This window comes from Nipponia nippon, unplaced genomic scaffold (genome assembly GCF_047370975.1).
Source record: "Nipponia nippon isolate SJK-2023a ecotype South Korea unplaced genomic scaffold, ASM4737097v1 scaffold_1, whole genome shotgun sequence".
Lineage (NCBI taxonomy): Eukaryota > Metazoa > Chordata > Aves > Pelecaniformes > Threskiornithidae > Nipponia > Nipponia nippon.
In genome coordinates this window covers 130,417,277-130,439,052 of record NW_028262290.1, presented here as the reverse complement: position 1 = coordinate 130,439,052, position 21,776 = coordinate 130,417,277, and the positions used below count along the sequence as shown (strand labels likewise).

The window sequence follows — 21,776 nt, the reverse complement described above, 5'->3', positions numbered from 1 at the left end:
AACTCCAAGAGCTTTTGCCAAGCTCTGTTTCTTTTGTTTTGACATCTGATAGATAGACATCTAGAAACATAATCATTTGACCACATCAGAAAGTCCACAGTAAAAAGTTTGTCTATAATCATAGTCATGCTGGAAGATACGGAAGAAAACAATGTCAATACTCGTCTTGCCTTTATTTACAGTTCATCTCCAGAGCCCTTTCAAACCAACACATTGCTTTCTTGCAGGACTATTATATCATGTATTAGGCAGTGTGGAATGGTAGTGAGCTTTTGCTTAATACAAATGCCAAAATGAATAAAGAAAAAAATGATGGGCAAGTTGGTGGAAAAAGCTGTAAGGCAAGTCAATTTTTTAATTAAAAAAAATTGCGTACGAGATAATGTTAATGAGCTGAAAGTCCCCTGAGACCACTTTTACACATTCTGCACTATTTTGATGCCTTGCTAAAAAAAAAAAAAAAATTGAACTGTTCTCACTCAGAGCTGGTTGAAGACACTTTCTTTTTTCAATGTCATAGCACAACTTGAAATCTGAAAGTATCTTCTTATTCATCAGGTTAACTTTACTCACTTACTTTTAGCCACTCAGAGTTATCAAACTAGACGTAGAGAAGACAAAATGATCACAAGTCACAAAGTAAAAAATCTCAACAATACCTTTAACTTCTTCATAAATGCTATCATCTATTGGTTCACTGCTCACTTGTCCAACATCGTCATATTCCTCTTCCTCTTCCTCTTCCTCAGGAATAGTATTAGATTCCATATCTATGTAACAGCAGTTTAAAAAGTTAACATTTACTAGAAAAGAATGCTTAGGCAGAAATTTATGCAAAATGAAAACACAATCTTTTGTAAGCTGGTGCTTACAGTATGTTCTGCTTATTTTCTGACAGTGTTCATAAGGAAGAGCTTTCAAGCTAAGGAGTATTCTTGGAAAAAAAGCAAAAATCTTGCAAAAGGAGAAAAGTCATGTAAAAGCTACAACATGATTGAGAACTAGGACTTGCTATTTAAAACTTGGACAAGTGGGAATACTGGACATACAAACGTGACAGATATGTTAATGGACAGAACTATCATCACTAAGCGGTATTGGCAATAAAAGCTACTTACTGCTCTACTGGCTGGCTTACCTTGAATTACAAATTTGACTTGCTGTACCCATTCCTCTGCTTCTTTGGGAGTGGCAGCTGTGAACTATTAAACACTTATTAATAAAACTACTAGAAGTAATGACAAAAACACAACTACAATTTCATTAGCAATAAAAAAGTGGGACTGTAGCATTCTCGTCACTTCCTCAAGAAACCATTAGTAATTCTTTTCACATCTTCTGGTACTTTTCTTGCAAGGATGCTTCTTATAATGTACAGCTAATTTTGACAAATTTACGTAATTGAAGGAGAGGATGATGGATTTGAAACTCTGATCAGCAGCTGGCAGCTGTGCAGAAAAAAGCTGCTTCTCTTCATCAATGTCAAAGCCAGAACTGATGAACAAAATTTGCCCTTGACAATTAGAAGACACCCATGAATTTCTTTAGACTGCTGGGTACAGTTTTCTTAAAAATGTTCTTGTCAGACTCCAACACACTACCTGACAGCTTAATTAACTGGCTTTCAACTGCAATCTCAGATATTTAAAACTTATTAAACTTACATTCCATATTGATGTCTAGCTGATAGATCTCTGAATTGCACAGCTGATATGTGCCTTTACGTAGATTTTCCTTGCAAAGCCATGACCAATACAATATGTATTTAACACTGATATATATTTTAACTTTTTTTTACTATTTAATTAATCCAAGAAATCATGCAGACATACTATACAATAGATATTAAAATGCTAACATTGAAATGACCAATAGATAAAGATGATAGATTTCCTAGCTCTTGTCCAAAAAGATAATATTTGAACACATGCATACATATTTTAAATCAGATTTTTTTCCTAACATATGAATATACAATATAAGAAAGCGAGGGCTTCCTTTTTTCATTAAGATGTCAGTGGAAGTTGTTTTACTGAAATGTTAATTCAGTAACTGGAATTGTAACGGCTTTATCAATTTAATTTCAAGTCAACATAAAAAAGTCCAACCTGATAAATGCGCTTATCAGGAGCGGAGATTTCAAAACAGCAATCTTTCTTTGCATCCTTCCGAAGGCTATTATTCATTCTGATGGTGTAGCCCTCTAAGGCAAATTCACCTTTCTGTTGTTTGTCTGTTGGAGATAAAAAACAAAGTTAGAGCTTCATTTACAACAGTGAACGTAAGTGGCTCAGCAGGTTATTGTTTATTCAGATTTTGTTTTCTATTTCATGAATTTTACAAAGAACAGGGAGGTTTTTAGCAAAATGATTAGGTGATGCTTCTGGATCTAAAGCTTCACTTTAAAGGAAGATGTACACAAAAGTACATTTTTCTGTAGGATGCCTGAGGAATTCCACAGGGGGATGTTTGCAGATGGTGGTCTTATTTAGTAAGAAGTGCATGTTATGACAGTTGTACCTAGGGAAAGCCAAGAACTGGAACTTGCAAGACACACTTCCTATAAATCAGTGTCTCTTTCAGGTTCAGTAAACCAATGGGAAAACCTGTCTAGCTCAGAACTTGCTGAGCTCCCTCCTAAACTCCACTTCACTCAAAAAATAAACTTCGAACTCCTTTTTAAGCAATTGGAAAAGCTTATCTTCACATTCTCCCACCCACTCCCAGATGTGCCTCCTTTCCACATGGCAGAAATACAGAATGAATTTTGTTATAAATTCAGGCGTGTGTTCCAAAAGCATTTCTCAACACAGCAAATGTTTAATTAGCTAATAAAAGTACTGAGCCCTACCACAGTTTATTATGTAGAGCCATGTGGTTGTTTTAAAGACAATTCAACTTTTCAAAGGTTCTGGTTTATAAAAGTATCACTTTGAACAGGTCTGAGTTTAAATATACTGCATGTTGGGCAAGCAACACCTGTGCAGTCCTTCTGAGCAATTCAGACTAAACCCTACATCTGATTTTATGTGCTCTGGCATGTTTTGGTGGATATTAAAAACAAACCAAAAAAGTAAAACAGTTTTGCAATTTCTGTAGATCACAGTGCAGCATTCAAGTGAAGATAGGCATCATCAGTCACATTTTGCTCAGGCAAACAAAGAACAATGTGCAGTTGCAAATGAAAGAAAATGCCATTAAGTGTGGGTTTTTTCCACAGTAGAGAAAAGCATTAATTAACAATTAATCTAACAAGCATCAGGCACAACAGCAAAACTACTTTAAGTATTGCTGAACAGAACCTAGGTGCAAATCGAGCATCCATTGCTTATGTTTGTCAACAAAAGGAGAAAAAACAGGAAAAACTACAATTTTCAACATAATTCTGTCATCTTTCTGGAAATTTAACAGGAAACCAAATCTTTTTTCCACTCCTGAGAGGATGAAAACTGCCTAATACAGCAACATGAACATCAATGGACCTAAGGGTAGTCACCATACAAATACTCTTGCTAGTAATCTTACATGCATATAGACACAAATTCTTTGTCCTTCCACCTTTTTATGAACTCTCACCCCGGGCAAGTAAATACCAAATAACACAATTATATGAGAAAATCCAGGGCACTGTTCTATTTTCTCTTGTAGTCCCTTCCCCCACAGTAAGTTTTATTATGTCTTAATTAAGTACTAATGATACAGTACTAGTATTTTATATTTGCTCAATCCTCCACCCCTGTATCAAACAGCACACAGATGCAAACTTCATGGAATCACACTAAGGCAGATATTAGAAATAATAACTTGCAATAGGTTAACTAGATCCCCTTCTAATGAAATTCATTTCTGCCTAGAAATTTTATTGTTCCCTCATTTGTGACCTCAGGGAGAAGATGAAGTGAAACACATTAATTTCTCACTCTCCCATGCTGGAGGCTTTATCAAAACCCAAGAAGATAGGAGCACGCAGACAGAATAAACAAACACCAGGTTCAAAAGGTAAAAACATTTTGTCAAGATAAAAATAAGGCAAGTATTCAAATTTAGTCTCTTGGATTATTTCTGAGACTGATTCTCTGTGACATGGATGATCCCTTTTATGGTAATACAGTTTTACAGAGCTAATCTCAGATGATCTCTGTACTGGTACTCATTCTTTCAAAGAGCATTAGAGTTAAAACAGAAAGATGCTGTACTTTGCACTGGAAGGGGAACGCAGTGCATGGAATCCATATTGCATTTGATTGCTTTATTGTTTATACTGCCTTTGTCTTATCTCTCTGAACATGCCGTTCCAGTGCTAATGAAAATTACCTGTATGCACCACCAAAAAAATATATATATATATATCCTTTGCTATTAAATTCTTTCACTGACCTTTATAGCAACAGACTAGTCATAGCATCACTACTTTTGCTTCTAATTGTCTGTTCAGTAAAGTACCTCTGATTAAAGCCCAGTGTAGCATTACGCATATGCTTAAAATGTTGATCATGAGGAAATTTTAAGACAGTGAGACACTTACAGCCCTGACCCAGAACCCATTAAAGCTGAAAGACTCTCAGTATACATTCACACTCCCTGTGGCAGCAAGCCAGAGATAAGACCTAGTATGTCCTGAGAAATGGCTCCACAAATACAGAATGGCAGGACACAGGTCAGCTATAGCTCAACTGCATGCTCTGATGGTGACAAGCAACAGAGGTCTACAAATCCCAGTTGCTCTTGCAGAATATGCCTTTCCAGGTAGGGCTGGAGACCAACCCCATCACCTGATCACCACGGAGCAAACCATGACCCATGGCAGCTGTTTGGCCAGGCACGGTAGTCGGGTGTGGGCTTGAAGGCAGGGCCATCTTGTGATCATCACACTCAATGATCGCCTCGACTTCATGTATTGGCAAAGGCTTGCAGCTAAACAGGTGCTGAGCCAGACCTGGGCTTTCAGTTTAAAGCTGCCATGTGAAGTTAGTGCCACAGTGACTTCTGTGAACTTTCACATTCAGAAATACATTGTTTATATCAGAAATATTTTCTGGAGACTGTGCTTTAGGGAGATTTAAATAGTTTTTGATGTTTAAAAACTTTGAAGACAAAGATTTTACTTGGAGACTTAAAATTAGATATAGTTGATTTTTACAGTGGGAGCCTTAAAGGTATCTTCAGGAAGCACATTTACATTACAGAGATTTCACTTTCATTTTGAACCCCCAAATCAGAACCAGAGTTTTGCCGAGGCAGGAATACAACAGCATATTTAGAAGGAACTAGGGAGAGACATGCAGATGGAACACACTTCTCTGAAGAATGATAACATTCTTGTTGCCTCTTATTTTCTCAAGATAGGGCCTTGCAATTCAACAACGGGAAACCTTCAAGTTGTCTATGAACAACATAGAACAGAATTGCTAAGGTATAATACTATCAGTCTTGTAAAAACAAAAAGGATCACAAACATCATCAAGCATAAATTGTTTCACAATTAGGTCAAATCTCATTTCAGAATAAGCTGTTCTTTGCTCTGATCTCCTCCTCCTCTTCCTTTCTCCCCATATCAGGCACACAATAGAAAAATAAATCTGGGTCTGTGTAGATCATTTTGCATCAGGAATTTAAAATTGTAAAAAGCTAGTATAACAGAGTGGAGAGTCAGGCACTAAGTATTTTTAAAAAAGTAAAAACTAGTACATAGATATTTGAGAGATATAAATATCAGGGCTATATTTAAAATAAAGAAAATACAGATCTGAATGAAATTTGAGAGCCACTTTAAACATTTCTCTTACATATAAACTTCATTCATCCAAAAAATAGTGAAATGTTGTTAACAACGGAAACAGGGCCAATATTATATTGGGAAAAAAGAGTCTCAAGGGAAGCAGAGAAAAAGGGCTTTGAAGTAACCTTGCGTAACTGAGTCCATGGGAACTTCTAAAACAAAGAAGGGTAAACCCTCAACAGGGTCTTGAAATGATTGGGTTGTAAATTTGAGGCCTAAGGCGATGTGCCCATATTATTAGCACATGTAAAAAGAATTAGTGCATTCTGAACAGAGAGAACTTGGATAGTAGAAAGGAAAGAAGTTACAGAGAAAGGCGTAAGGAACAAAGGCAAACAGAAAGATTTCAGAGAGTGATAAAGTATTTAGAGATACTATTAGAATCTATAATTTAACTCTCTTCATCTTGAAATTAGGAGCCTGTAAGATCTTATGGTTTACATGGCTTCATGCTAAATGTAGTTTCACATACTTTTCCATATGCAGGATGTCTGCTCTCTAAAAATAGTAAGTGTCAGTATCTCCAAAAGGGTAATTCCTTTTCCAGCTTTCGGAACAGTCCTTTCCAAATGCATGCATAGGAGTTCTTCTCTTTTAGTTAGCAGATCTGAAATGCAATCAACTTTTTTTTTCCCTTTCCTTTAATCTAGCGCTCTGAGAAATCTAAATTTAAAAAATTAAGAAATGGAGGCAATGATTGAAGCACATTATTTAGGGCACCTGTCTGTTCATATTCAGTTTGCTTATACTCAATAGTTATTTTTTAAATAACGCACTATTAACGGCAAGTGTGCCTCTCGAGGTCTGAATTTAATATTCTTAAAGCAACAGATTCAGTACTCATTAGATAGATGCCTTTGATTGCCATCACCCTGCTACAACAAAGTCCTATTGAACATTCACAATTCCTGCAGATTTCAATTATGGATTCTGTCAAAAGTAAAGTCTAAACTAAACAAGGATTTTTGCCTTTCCTACGTGGTTGTTCAGAGAGGGAAGAGTAAGAAAAGGAGGTCTGTAGCTAAAAGCAAAATGATAGTTCAACAGCGTTCCATTGGGTTTGTGTATCTTTCCTCACTCCTAGAAGGAGAAATCTGCAAGCTTAGCATGTGGCAGAAAGTCCAATAGCTGGGTTAGGTAAGTCACTAGGACAGATTTGCAAATGCAACTCTAACTAGGCTTCCCTCTCCCTTAATATTGTTCAGTCACAAAGTTCTTCAAAAAAACAAAACAAAATAAAACAAAAACCCTCTTTTGCACAAATAGAAGTAGTCCATCCATTGGCCTGGCCATCACAATCTTACTATTCAGAGAAATCCAAAATTTTCATGTCCATGTTAAAAATATTTTAAAAAAACAAGCAAACAAAAAAAACCACCTCAGACCTTTCTAAAAGCCTCTGAATTATCCCCCTCTTCAACACTATATTACTGGCAGGCAGGCAGATACCATTTTCAAGTTATAAAAATGAAAATAAATTTTTAGTGCCCATTAACGGGAAAAAATTACCATGATGTTATCAATTACTGTCTTGCTAAACATTTAGCCGATCTCTCCAGTTTGCTGAGACAGAAGGGCATGTAACATTGTGGCCTAGTGAGGAAGAAGTAATGAAGCCATTAATTCATTCATTTATAAAGCAACAAATTAACTTTCCTTCATCACATGTACTTTGAGGTCTGAAAAGTTAGCCCTACCACCCAGGTGCCTGGGTACACAGTAACTGCCAGAGATCATACAGCAAAATGGTATGCAAACAGGGTACCCACCTCAGGATGCAACTGCATGGAAGCAAAGAAAAGAGAAGGACTATAAAAGGTTTATGGAAGGAAAGACTACGAAAAGGAGGACCAGGCAAGCTTCTGGAAATCCAAGCCAGCTCTGACAATCAAACACGCTTCTCTGCAATATTGTGGGCCACATGCTGGCAACGGATATTGCAGCACAAGCACAAATATACGCGTGCTTCCTGCAATACCTATTTCTGGCATGTAATTAGGTCAAATCTTTAAGCCTTGTTCCTCCATCTACTCCACATATCATTGATCGGGGGAAAAAAAAAATGTAGGTGATTCACTTAGACCTGTCTATATTGCCGGGATAAATAACATTGTTTCACTATCCAATGCTGCACCAAATGTACTAGAAAACAGAGGAGGAAACAGGGAAACAAGACATTCATTAGCCTGCAGGCATCACAACTGTTAAAAGGATGCTTGTAATCTCTTAGGTGAACACACAGACATACACAAACACACAGTCATTGACTGTATTTCCACAGGCTTTAGCATGTACTATATTCTCCTGGACTAGGCCTCATATTTTTCATCATTCAGGTCTGAATAAATTATTCTGAAACTTTTCCTTACATGTGTTTGTGAGCTTCACACACTTCCATACTTCTTCTTGCTTTCCCAATGCAAAAAGGAGAAAGTTAGAGGGATTAAAAGTGTTTTGGAAACAACAAATCTATACAACCTGATAAAAAGGCATCCTATAGTCTCACATTTAGCACTCAGTTACATTTACACTTAAATATAAGTGTGAAAATCAAACCTTGGCCAACAAAATACACACTGCACCAGACACAAAATATCCTTCACAGATTATTTGCCTGTGCGTCCAGTTTTAAAAGCATACACAATGCAAAACAAGCCAAGCAGGACCTAGAAAGCCCTGCTACCCCTCTGCAATACGTCCCACAACAGACAGGCACTAGCACTCCATTACCCATTAAAAGTGACACAGGCAGCAGCACGGAGCGCATAGGGAATCTCCCTCTCCCTTGCCTCACTTCAAACTGGGTTCACATTGACGAGGGGGAATTTTCCTGTTGTGTGAATCAGTCCTGGAACCTTCCAGAAACCAGGGCCTAGCTGATACAAAACATCTGCAGACACTGCACAGGCAAGGGCAGACTGGCATCGTTTAGACGGACACCGTCCCAACGATTCAGGTGGCGGCAGCAATTTGCATGAGGCCACCCCAATGCACACTTCACTGCTGTTCTACAGTCGGTAAGAACACACCTTCATTTTCTGCATGGTCCATGGTATCTGGTACAGCATCAAGGGTCACAGCAAAAGAAGACAGGCCCTGATACGACAGCGTACTACAGCAGGTACCACGGCTGGCCATAACAGTGGGAGTGACAACAGTTTCAGGTTCTTCCAGTGACTAAATGCCAGATCTCCTCATCCATGCACACCTCATCCATGCTGACAAGCTACAGCTGAACAGCATGATAAACAGCAGGCACGTACGTTCACAACCATCAGGACGACAGCTCAGTTCCAACAGCAAACTAGTTTGCCATGGAACTACAGCAATCGCTGGTATCCAGTTTCCACACAATGATGGCAGTTTGCTTCTGCTCTGGACCAGGTACCGTTATGTACTATGGCGTTAGAGGGCTGAAGAAAGTACCTCTGACCAGTCTAGAAAAAAGCTTTCTTCTTCAAAGGCAACTTCTGGAGTGACTGTTGGTCATGCCAGATCTGCAAACTATTCCACCATGCTGCGCTAGTTTTTCTGCGCTAACAGCACTAGTCACATGGACATAGGGCAGAAATTCATGCATCTGATTTATTTGCTTCCTCCATGAGCTCCTGTTTGGAGTCCGCCCATGTCTATGCAATTCCCAAAAGATGATCCATGCACTATGTGCCTCTCCCACATCATTAGGTTACAGTTAGGAGGATCTTCCCCAAACAATCTGCAGCCTACAAAAGCTGTAAATGTATAAACCAAAGCATCTGTCTATAGATCCACAAAGGAAAGAGATCCCACAGTATATCAGAGTCAGCTCCTAACGTGACACCAACCTGCTGAGTGCTGGGGAACATGCTTCCGTGTATCTTAACTTTCAGCATAGGTATTAGAAATGACAACGTAGCCTTGATAGTGAGGTTGTTGCAAAAGACAAAAAACAAGAGGATGGAAAAAGGACAGGTGGGCAGTTTTCCTGCCTTAATCCAAAGACCATATGCTAGAAAGCATAAATAATAATTAGAACAGACACGGGGGGGGGGGGGGACCACAAGCTTTTTCTTTTTTTCTTTTTTTTTTTTTTTGTGAAAACTAGCAGATGAAAAGACAAAGATTTAAAAACCCAGAACAATCTTTAAGAACTAGCAATATATTCTGACCAAAAAATTTGCCATTTTTTAAGTACTAAATAATGTATAACAATATATAAACAAACAGCACAAGATAATTTTCCAAAGAAATAAATCATTACTGACAAATCAGTGTTATGCCACACCTCCTCAAAATTTTTGAAAAAAGATTGTTTATGTTTTGAAGCTTGATCAATCTGTAAATCCCAAGAAAAGAGTAAAGAAGAAAAGGGAACATTTGGCAGATATGCTCTGGGAACAGAGAATATGATGGGAAACTGTAGCAAGATGAAAACTGGACTTACAATTAGACCCTTACTTTATTTCTTTTGTTTTTAAAGAGAAAACGAGCTTAAATGAGTCAGCATATTGAGGAATGAAACAAACTGGACCAAATTAAATTAGTCTTTGAATAAAACAACACAAAATAACTACCTGCACTAATCTCAAGTAGAGTCACACGAACATAAGCAGAAGAAAAAAAAAGCTTCAGTGGAAAGTTTGCCCAGGAATAAGTACGGGGCAGGGGGGGACACGGGGGACGACACACAACGTAATTGCACTTCTAAAATTGACTCAGATATATTTCTGTATCATTTGTTTTACCCTTAAACACCAAATACACTTGGCACAAAATTTAAAGGATGTTTTATTTGACTGTCAATTTTAAAACTTCAAAGTGATATCCCAACATTTATGCCAGATTCTTTCTAAACTGGCCATTAAAAGTTAAAAGTCATCTTCAGAAGCTAGCTTTAGTCTCCATGACTGATGTTTATTTAAACATATTACTGCATTTCTAGCTTTTTCAGAACATAAGCTATTTAGAAAGAAACATGGAACTCCACTATGCAGTTTTTAGACTAACATACTCCTGGATAGAACCATCTTTAAAAAACTCAGAAGGTATAATTGCTAGAGGATGTTTTAAAAATGCAAATCCTATTCAGACAGAAAGAACGTTTTCTGTCCAGTAAATTAATTGAGTACCAGCATACTATCAAACCTAAGAGCTAGCTGTTATTGACATACAAAGTAGCTTTACAAGTACCTTAATCCTTTTTCCTCAGTTTCCCTGCTTTAGAAAATGAGCACATTACTTACCTATCTGAAGAATACTTACACATTATAGAAATTCACAGCACTGTTTAAAAACCACCTATTCCTTTAAAAGTTTCATTTGCGTTCTTAAAATGACCTTAGATTCACAGTTTCCAACTCCACTAAAGCTTCCATATTGGTCTGTGCATTAAAACATCATTTTTATAGTTTACCATAATTATTATAATTACCTTTGTCACTTCCATAATAATAGAAGACCGTCTTACTGATAGCACACCAACGCTTCTGCCATTCAAAGCCAAGAAAACTGTGGTCTGCAATTAATATAATTTGTGTTATATCACTTTATGTCAATATTGAACACAAACATGTTACTTCTTTTCGAGGGTGGGGTAAGAGGGAGGAGGAGACAGGAAAGGTGCTAAAGAAAGGAAACGAAATCTGGATACGAAGAGAAATGCATGGCACTGAGAAGGAAATTAGAAATAAAAACTGGTGGTAAGAAAACAAATGGGAATTTGAAATCATATAAAGAGAGAAGTCATGTGTAACATTAAATATAAGGAAATAATGAACAACTTCCTAAATATTTCCTAGAGTTATTGCAGCATTAAGTGGGTATTAAAGTGACAATATAAGATTTATTGAATCAAGGTAAATATTGACTGAACCAAAGCTGAGATCAATATTTGCCCTCTTGAAGGAAAATAAATCTTGATGCTCACTGAAACATGAAGTCAACATATGGTACTTTTACATGCATTCCTAATGTTTTCTTCAAAAATATCTGAAAGTGTCTGAATTATGGCTGACAGTGGACTTTCACAACATGATTTTTTTCAGTCAATAAAGAAATGGGATTTTCTTTTAATACTACAGGAGCAATTATGTGCTGTGCTTCTTTTACATAATAAGGCTTCAACATTTCAGCTTTTATTCCATTTTATTTATCACTCCTGTATAAAGTTATTTGTGGTATAACATCAAATACTGACACATAGACTTCCCAGATATAAAATATGCACTAGTTTTCACAAAGATACTTAGACTTACCTTTTCTGCGTTTTTCCAGGTATCCAGCCTTCAGAACAAACTGAAGATCTTGAGCTGCAACAGGAGGAAACTGATTCCCTGAAAGAAAAATAAGTTCTGTAAAGCACCGCTTTTCAAGAAAAACACTATACTAGCATTAATAAACTTATGGATTTTACACTCTCAATATGCAGGAGCTACTGGAAAAAAATAATTATAGTAAATACTATGCCAGATTATTTTAAATACAAAAACCATCTAACTATAAATGTCAGAGCTGTTGCTGCTGTCCTCAACACTTTAGTAAGGAAAAATATAGCTGTGTAGCAGGCCCTGCAAGTCTCAGAAGGAAAAACATGTAATTAAACAAGCCACGGCAACTTAGAAAACATTAGTGTTTTGAACATGGTCTGTAAAGCAAGTTGGATAATTAAAGCAGTAGGTTTTCAAATGTGCAAACAAAACCAAGTATCACAATTCAAAACAATTAAATCAGGAACGTGGTTTTCAATACCAGCTTCACACAAAAACATCTTGAAACAACATAGAAGGTGAGGACCCTCTATTACACCGTCTATCATGTGAGAAAGAAACCAGATGAAGAGATGATAAAAGGTGATGCCTGCTGTTGACAGACATTGCCTAATTTGCAATGTAACACAGAAGTATTGCCTATAGGATCTATAAGGCGATACTGGATAGACCAAAGACATTGCACAGAAGTCTGCAAAACTGTTGATCTACAGATACTAATTTTAGATTTTGTAGAACATGGCTGCATGTGGTGAGCATGTTCCACTGTATTTTTTTCCTTTTTCTCAACTGCTAATTCACAGCTAGAAGCATGAGACCGACCAGTCAACCCTGCCTCAACTCAACATAGAAATCTAGATGTTAAAAATTGTGCCTTCCATCCTGCATCCTTTCCCTCCTAAAACAACAGAATTATGATTTAAATGGAACTCCTAATATTAACAACAGAAATATGCTAAATATGCCTAATAATTAACATGTATATAAATGTCATACTGTTTACCACAAGCAAAAAAGCAGAACAAAAGCTATTCCTGTGCTGCTGGTTTTTTAAGGGCATGTGAGCATCACAGTGAAGTTCCTACTACTTATTATCATCAAATATTCATAAGAGTCACTGTAGGTAGGTGGCAAGTTTACACAGCAGCAATTGTTCATCAAAATATATGTAATCTCATTAAGTTCTACCAATATAAACATACAAAAAAGGACTGATATCAGCAGACAACCCCTGTGCTAAAAATCCACTTTGAACTATGCAGGATGGGTTAAAGATCAATTGTCTGACCTTGAACCAAGAACACCATCTCTGGAAGGTGATGCCAACTTCCTGGATTTTTAGGTTGCCCCTTAAAATAGAATTTTTTTTAATGAGTGTCCACAAATCAGTTCGTTTATCGTGGTCTTATCTAAATACAGCTGTGAGAGGAAAAATACAAAGAAAAAGAGGTAGGAACTTGCAGTGAATGTTATTTTTTTAAAGTATGAAAATACTTAAAATGAGAATGCATTCCTTAAATAACACAACTGGCTTTTTAGACAACAAAAGGTTTTGCTGGATACCATAAGGTAGTAGATAAAATTTCACACTGACATTTCCACAATTTTTTTAATTAGTATTATTTTTAAAGATTAGAAGTACACTAGCTATTATTTCAGCTTCTATGGAATTCTTACTACTCTGTTAAAAATACAAGAGTTATTAGCTCCATGTACGTGCATTTTAAAATGCTGCAGCTGTCCCCCCTCGCTTGATAACATGCAATCACTGCACAGCGTTAAATGAGAATTTAACACAAAGACACTCGCTAGCTGGTACATGAGAAGTTTAATAGTTACTTTAAAAGATGGTCTAGTGATGATATTATGAGTGGGGGAGGTGAAGAGTGCTACAAATATACAGTGTGCTGCTTTATATTGGTCATTGGGAGGCATCAGTGTGCAACACTTACAGCTTTACCTCATCCAGTAAGGCTCATTTTAGAGCAGTGCATCCCCACAGATGTGGAAGACACAAAACATAATTAAACAAACAAACAAACAAAGTTCACTCTTAAATAATTTAACAATTTGAACAACTATTTGAATCTAATTTTATACATTATTGTTTGCACCAGTTTGGTTTTTGATGAGAAATCTTGGCAAGTGATCATTTATTGTACAGTCAAATAAAATGGGACTCATAGTCCCAAACAAGCACATACTTTGGGGTCTCCTTAATGTTATTCTGTCTATAGGTAGAAGCTCAGCTGAACCAACTACCTCAGAGAGTCAAAATTCTACTCCCAGTTTTGCTGCTTCTGCTGAGGCAAGTCGGGATAAATTTGATGATGGCATTTTCTGAAGCTACATTTATTTTGCATAGGGCGCTGAAAGCTTGTGAGGAAAAGAACGTGCATTAAAAAAGGCAGTCTTCCACTGTTCTGGTGACACTGCAGAAAGAAGTCCTCCTCCCACCCTCAACCTGTAGAGAAGCCAGTTTCTTTTTCTGCTCCTCAAAGTAACTGAGGCAGCAACTCCACGAGACAAGCAGCAGCTGGTCAGCCCCACTGCTACTCACAATCTGTAAGTAGCTTAAGCAAAAACAGATCACATGCATATTATCATCCTTCTGTCAGAGAAGCCTGGTAACTACAAAATACGATGGAACTTGAGTGGAAAGGCAGGAGACAGGGACCCAACTGTAATATCCCAAGACACATACAGCTGTACATGAAAGAAAAAGCATAAATCTGGCTAAATTCCTTCTTTCATTCCCCTATACATCCAGAAGGAAGGGGAGGGAAAATAAGTAGTATGAAAAGTATTAAGGAAAGAGAAGGAACCACCTCCTCTCAAATTCTCATTAACCACAGGTGTTGTGCATATGTGGTGGGAAGAAGGCACAAACACAGATATACTCTTACCACTGTACTGGAATAAAAACAAGGAAGGGAAGAAAGAAGAGAGAATGACATCTTCCTTCCAGCTACTGCCTAGAGCCAGCATGTAAGACTCCTAACTGTGTCACCTTTCTACCTTTTTTCCACTTTTTCATTGCTTTACTCTCTTGTCCACATCTCAAACAGGATTTAGAGTGAACTGCAATCCCTAAATGTGGGACCTCCCAACCAAAAGCTTGGGACTTACACAACAGGTTGGTTTTTGCAGTTCCTTTCAATCAAAATGTTGCTTCCCCATTCATTTGAAATGGATCAGGCTTGGCACAAATATAAAAAAAAAAAGTATCACTAAAACAGCACTTTATTATAGTAAAGCAGCATTTGTTTACATTACAGTAGCAGCTGAGATCAGAGACTCATTAGTTGACTACTGCACGGGACTTCGAATAAGACAGCTCCTTCTACAAAGAATCTATTTAACACAGAGGAAGACTGCCAAGAAAGAAGGCACTCTTTTTTTTTTTTTTTTAAATAAAGAACTGTGAAGCAAATTAAACAACTTGCTTCAAATCACATACTCTAAAAGAGTTTAAAGCTCTGAATTCACAAATATTATACTCCCATGCACGCCCCAGGACATCTTCAGGACGAGGAAAATTTCTCTCTTCTCTCATGGATGCAGGTGAAATGGCCTGAATTTCAGTTTCCTCTAATTTCACTGGAGATTGTCCACTATAAGAAATGAAATGTAGAGATGCAAGGAACTTGCATCCTAGGGATGCAAGATAGTACCCACTGGTATCAACCTTCTTGGGTGCTTCAGTGTTTGTTGCTCAGTTACTTATGGTCAAACCCATTACTAGATCAGAGCAAAATTTCTCTCCCAAAAATCAGACCAGCAGAGACCACCATGTCTTCCTACCTACTTCCTACCCCTGTATGGTCTGTTTCCAGATACATCTCAAGGATTTAGAAATAAAGATGGCAAAAATGCCCATAATCTTCCCTGGTTTCCCCTTCAGTACACTGTAGTTTCTGAAGCTAGTTTTAAATACCAAAGAGTAAAGCGGCACTATAAGTCAAGAAGTTCTCTGTGGCTTGCAGTTGTGTGAGTTTACAGGTGGAGAAAGGTACAACAATTGCTCCTGTGTACCCTTCCAGACCTAATTTCTGCTGTATCATTGCCCTGACAGTGGTGGGCAAAGAGAGTTGAGGATACAAAAAAACTCTCCATTCCCAAGTTTTCACCTCACAAATAAAGTCTTGAACCTTATTCTTTTGATGTTAAAATCAGGTCAATACTATCCAATATTTGGGGAGATTATTATCTTGCATTCCCAAGATACGGTATAAAATGAGGGAGGTCCATCTGCTTAACGTTAAAGGTTTTCCTTCTTTCTTGACCACCCACTCACAGATGAATCTCCCAGAATAATTTCTCTCCTTATCCTGGTGGGAATTACGTCAATGTAATCCAAATTAAAATCTGCAAGCTATGCTCCACATGCATATTCCCAGACTGATGTGTACAAAGGCCATCAAAGACCAGATCGAAATATTTATGAGGCCTAAACCTTCAAGTTTTAGAGAAAAGTAAATTACACATGTAATGCACCAGGTTCTTCCTCTTGGTTCTAGGCACTCTTGTGCCAAGTGAGCAGCTGGCAGTTATTATAATGCTATTGCTGCCAGGCTAAAAATTCCTCCAGTGAAAAGAAAGTGAAATGCTCTCGCTCAAGCATAAAGACAGCTTTTCTACCAGTCATGCTTTGACTTCAGAAAAACATGAATGTTATTAACATAGGTGTATGAATGTACAGGTTCTACTGCATAAATCCCACAAATCCAATGCATCTTGTGACTTCAGAAAGACCTCAGACTGCAGCTTATGGGATGGCTACAATTTTTTGCAACTTGGTAATCAGACAATGAAAAGCCTGAATGATGCAATTTTACACCCTACTGCAATAGTGAATTTGGCCCATTACTTAAAAACAGTTTCATCAGTGTCACTTCACATGGCAAAGCATGAAATTCACTCATTATGCGTGGCATTTTGATTTTTGGAGGACCCAAAGGTGTTAAAAGTTCATTCTGTATACAAAACAAATAAAACAAAACCAGGTTGTATTATTCTGCACCGTATACCAATAGGAATATTTTTTATTTCTTCAATGTGGGCTAAGGGATACATAAAGCAAAAAATAATTAGAGGTCAATGCATTCTAAAGAGGTGCTTAGCATGCTTATGGGAAGTTAAACAGGCAAAGTGGAGATAAGTGTAATTCAGTAACAGCTAAGGGGTTGATTACAGCTTGCTTTCCTAGTAGAGGACCATAGGTTTAACTATTATAATGGCAAAGACTTCTTGCTCAAATGAGAATAAGTCACTGTTCTTAAGTCATTGTAAAATAAAACTGCCAGGACAAAATACATTAATTTGATTACACAGAGAAAATAGTGATTGCTATTTCTTTGTCTTCCTTTAACTCAAAAAGAAAAAAAAATCACTATTATGGAAAATTATTTTTCCAGCTTCCTTTTCACTGCACTGAAGACCCATTTATACAAAAGGAAAAACTGAAATCCATTCCTGTTTGAATTATTGTTAGTAAAAACTTTGACATCAGCTGGAAAACAGAGAGGAAAAATGCTAGCAATATGGAAGTGTACCTTGTAATCTAGTATGAAAGTGGATGTTTCTCTAAAAACAAAGAGTTGCTACTCTAAGTATTGAAATAATATCCTTTAAAATGCAGGAAATAAAGAGGTTTGTCCTCAAGCTCAGGGCTTTTATGATATCTCTCAGGCTGCAGTTCTAAATTGGCAAAGATTTTCTGAAAATATTTGTGTTAACATTGAGCAAAGAAGGCGTAATGTCTCCAGCGACACAAAAAGTATTTTCATCTTCCTTCCTATCCCCCTTCTCACACACTTCTCCCAAAATCCTTCATCTCTCTCCATTTCATTTTGATCTGGAAATCAGCATTTACCCATTTTTAATAGCTACTACAGAGGGATTCAATTATCTTTGAATCTGTACATAGCAATACACTGGGGTCACATCTGTTGCACAAGCACTGTGAATCTAGGCTGAAGAGGTGGTGTTTTAGTTTCATATGCATATCTTCCCCCTACATTTTTTTTTTTAATTAAAGAGAAGATTAATGTATACTGAATTTTAAAAAAATCCCATTTCCTAGAGTCTTCTGATTAAGGAAAAGTTATCAGTAGGAAGATCACATAAAATCTCATTAGCTTCATTAACTGTCTTGAACACTTTCACAAAGACCACTTCGATACTTTGCAAATCTAGTAGCCTAGTAGCTCTGAATTAATTTAACATGCAAGAATCAAAGGATAAACGTTAAAGAAAATGTATTTCATACAGGGGAATAAATATAATGAAAAAGTTTAGCTTTTGAAACATTGGTTCAAGAAAAGTTGGCATTTTTGTCTTCAAAGTGCTTGTTCCAAAGACTGCCTACTCTATGAAGTTTTGCTCTGGAGCCATCCCCAGCATTCACCATTGTGTTCTCTAATAGTTTACAATAATTTTCACAGAATAACTTGCCTTGATATATTCCTCCAAGAAGAGCCAGCAGTATATTTTGTTGAAGAATACTTAAAGCAGTGTCATCTGTTTCTAGTTTTAATTCTTTCTAATATGGGATATGAAGTTTGGGTTACAAACGCTAACACCACACCCTCAGAGGCCTAAATGCTGAGTATTTCTTCTTGACTCCTCCCTTGGAAGGAGAGTGGTATGAGCATTTCTTCTCCTTTCCCTTCCTATAAGCTCAGGAGAAGGCAGTGGGCCAGGCAGCCTAAAAACCACTGTGACATATTGTTTACAGAAATATTTAGTTCTTTTAAACAGCTGGCATGCTTGAAATCTGTCTCTTTTTTTCATTTTCATTTAGCCCCTAATTAAATAACTGTGTATTTGGATATTTTAAATTTAAAAAAAATCTTACATCTATGGCTTCTCAATCCTCATCTGTTTTCTGAGCAAAGTTTCTTTAGTAGTTGTAACATATTTCATTTGTCAAACACTTCTTTTTTTTTTTTTTTTTTTTAATAAATTATGGAAGTCAGCCAGTCAGACTCCATTCACCAGGATCCACAGCTTAATGATATTATCCTGGATCACGCACTCCTCATCCAAACTTAACTTTGAATTTATAAACCAATATTGTCCTGGACTTATGCATTCTTTTGTTGGTTTTCGTATTGGTTCTAAAATGCCCACTATTAAATTTTGCATAGCACCTTATTGTACAGAGGAACTCATGGCTTTCACCCCTTCATCCAGATTTGATTTTCACATAGGTAATTACTAAGATTTCACAAACGACACTCACGGCACATGGAGAAGAAAAAAAAAAAAGAAAAAAAAAAAAAGGTAAAGTAATGTTTTCTGCCGTGAGCAGGCATTATCCCCCAGGGTTATAAAAGGGGCCACTGCACGCTTCACAGGAGCAGCCTTCCCGCTTCTGCTGTTTCTCAAAGATTCTGAGGCAAGAAGACAGAAAGAATATACAGCAGTAAAGAAAAGGTCTCTTGTAAAAGGTCTACCGCTCACGCCACTGTAATACAAGGCATAGAAATGTAAAAGTTTTGCTTAAATCCCTCCAAGGATCGTTAAAATTTAATCAATCATTCCAGTGCAAGACAGAAAGGCTTCAATCACCCAGAGGCCCACACTACAGCTAACAGAAAAGTGTATTAGTTGTAGAGATTAACAATACAAATTTTGCCTATGCAGCAAGATGCTCAGCTTCCTACTTTGTTATGAGAAATAAAATATGCAGGAAAACACAGAGATAAAAAACAATGCCTCTGCATTGCAAATAGAAGCAAGTCAAAATAGACCATCATGGATCAATTAGAGGTACTGGAAATTCTCATGAAATGACGTAGGCAAGCTGAAATTTCCCAGCATCGTCTCACAGACAAGCCCACACATCCAATTTTGATTAGAAACCCTAAGTAAAGATTCAGAATATCTACATGATAGCTGAACCACAGAAGGTGCTGTTAGCTAATCAGAGAAAATTAAAAGGCCAAGAATAAAGAGTCTACAGCTGGACTATGACCAGCATGATGTCAAATTGCATATGGATAGCATCTTTAACCACATCATGATTCCTGTATTCCCAGATGACTAATAGGAAGAAAATCCTATAGGTTTATCAAACAGCAAGTTAAAAGCTAGCATTTAATATGTCCAGGTGAAAAAAACAATTTTCAGCTTAACGTCTAAAACATCTGGAGAAGGTAATACTACAATACAATTGTACACTGCAGTTTACTACTATTTTTAAATAGCCACCTGGTAAGCATAAGAATCCCTTGGAAACAACCACATATCACAACACCTGAAGAAAAAGTTATGGTAATCAGAACTAGAAGTTTCCTATTACTTTTTTAATTTTGTCATAATGTTTTAAATTAGTACTTTTGAAGGGTCTAAAATTTCATCTTTGGGCAACTGGCACATTTTATTCAGCAAATAAGCCTAAACTGAGACTAAGCAATGACAACTATTTAACTGAACTTTAGAAGGATTTAATGTGTTTTGGCAGAAAAACTGCCAAATGTCATTTCTTGCAAAGCTAAACAATGAACTTTCAAGTTATATTTAAAAATTAGTAGTACATGTTCTTTTAGTTTCTGCATCCTCATAATCCAAGTATTATTACTCAACAACACTTTGACAGATCTATGAGAGCTTAAATCATGCGAACTCTGTGACTCTTAGCCAAATTTTAGTAATACCATGCAAGCTAGATTCTTCACAAATCACACATGAATTAAACAAAAAGTACATAAATTTTCTTCCTCTTAATTTTATCATTTCCCAAATTTTTTGCCCTGTATCCTCTCCTAAGTAAGCTCTATTGTGTATACCTCCTTTCCTGAATTGTTCTGTTTCTAGTTCCAGACGCTTGTTTAAGCCCCCTTTAAAAAACAAACAAACAAACCAACCAACCAACCAACCACCCCAAAACCTACAGTTCAAGACATGCCAAATTTAGCTGAACAGGAAAATCATCCCATTTGAAGTTCAATCTGTGACAGGGATATTTGGACACGGGAACATTTTAACTACTGCTCTCATCAGAAGCATAACACGCTGGAAATACAACGAGCAATACCAAAGAAATCCAGGGAAACAAGGAAATTCTCAGACTACCACAAAACACCAATGAAAAACCCCAACATAAATTGTATGATGGATATATGGAAGTCACTTATGCCAAGTGGGAGTCCTCTCGGATTAGCTGTGTAGTCTGCAAAGTTCCAACTGTTCTGACTCATGGTCAAAGGTTTGGCCTGCTAAGCTTCTGAAAGGAAACATACGTACACACTTCCAGCATTTTAAATGCTCCAACAGCTCATATCCTTGATCAAAAAAAAGTTTTAACATTAGTGGTTGGAGCTGAAAAATCTTTCATCTGTATAGAAGAAGAGATTAGAATTCCTACGGTCAGCTAAAACCAGACTCACATCTTTAAAAGTGGCACTTGCAGATTTCAATGAAGAGGTCCACGAAAGCTACAGTTTTTATTTTCCACATTTTATGTATTCCTGCAAACACAAAATGGCTTGAATGTTCTGCCTCATTGCCTCATTTTTGATACATTTCTTCTACTGCTGATAATTTAAGTAGAAAGCTATGCTCAGTGATCAGTGAATTATCACACTCAAAGCTCTTCTGCATTCGAAAGCTAATTTGGATTAAGATGGAGGTATGACTTTACACTGCAGTCTGCAAGTAAAGACAAGCTTTTTTAAAATAAAAACAAAAGAAAAAAAAATCTCACATGAGCCTTTCAAATTTTCCCACTGCAGCACACAAAATGC

The 21,776-nt window shown here is 36.9% G+C and overlaps 1 protein-coding gene across 2 annotated transcripts in view; it reads right to left on the bottom strand.

Annotated features, from left to right (window-relative positions):
• SKAP2 (src kinase associated phosphoprotein 2) overlaps positions 1-21,776 on the bottom strand; it is a 119,675-nt gene that overhangs the window by 38,036 nt on the left and 59,863 nt on the right. For both annotated transcript variants that reach the window (XM_087772658.1, XM_087772670.1), the window contains exons 5-9: positions 12,013-12,090; positions 11,190-11,273; positions 2,109-2,233; positions 1,139-1,202; positions 660-770 (exon numbers count right to left, since the gene is read on the bottom strand). In XM_087772658.1, the coding sequence (XP_087628784.1) occupies positions 660-770; positions 1,139-1,202; positions 2,109-2,233; positions 11,190-11,273; positions 12,013-12,090 (462 nt within the window). The remainder of the gene's footprint in view (positions 1-659; positions 771-1,138; positions 1,203-2,108; positions 2,234-11,189; positions 11,274-12,012; positions 12,091-21,776) is intronic.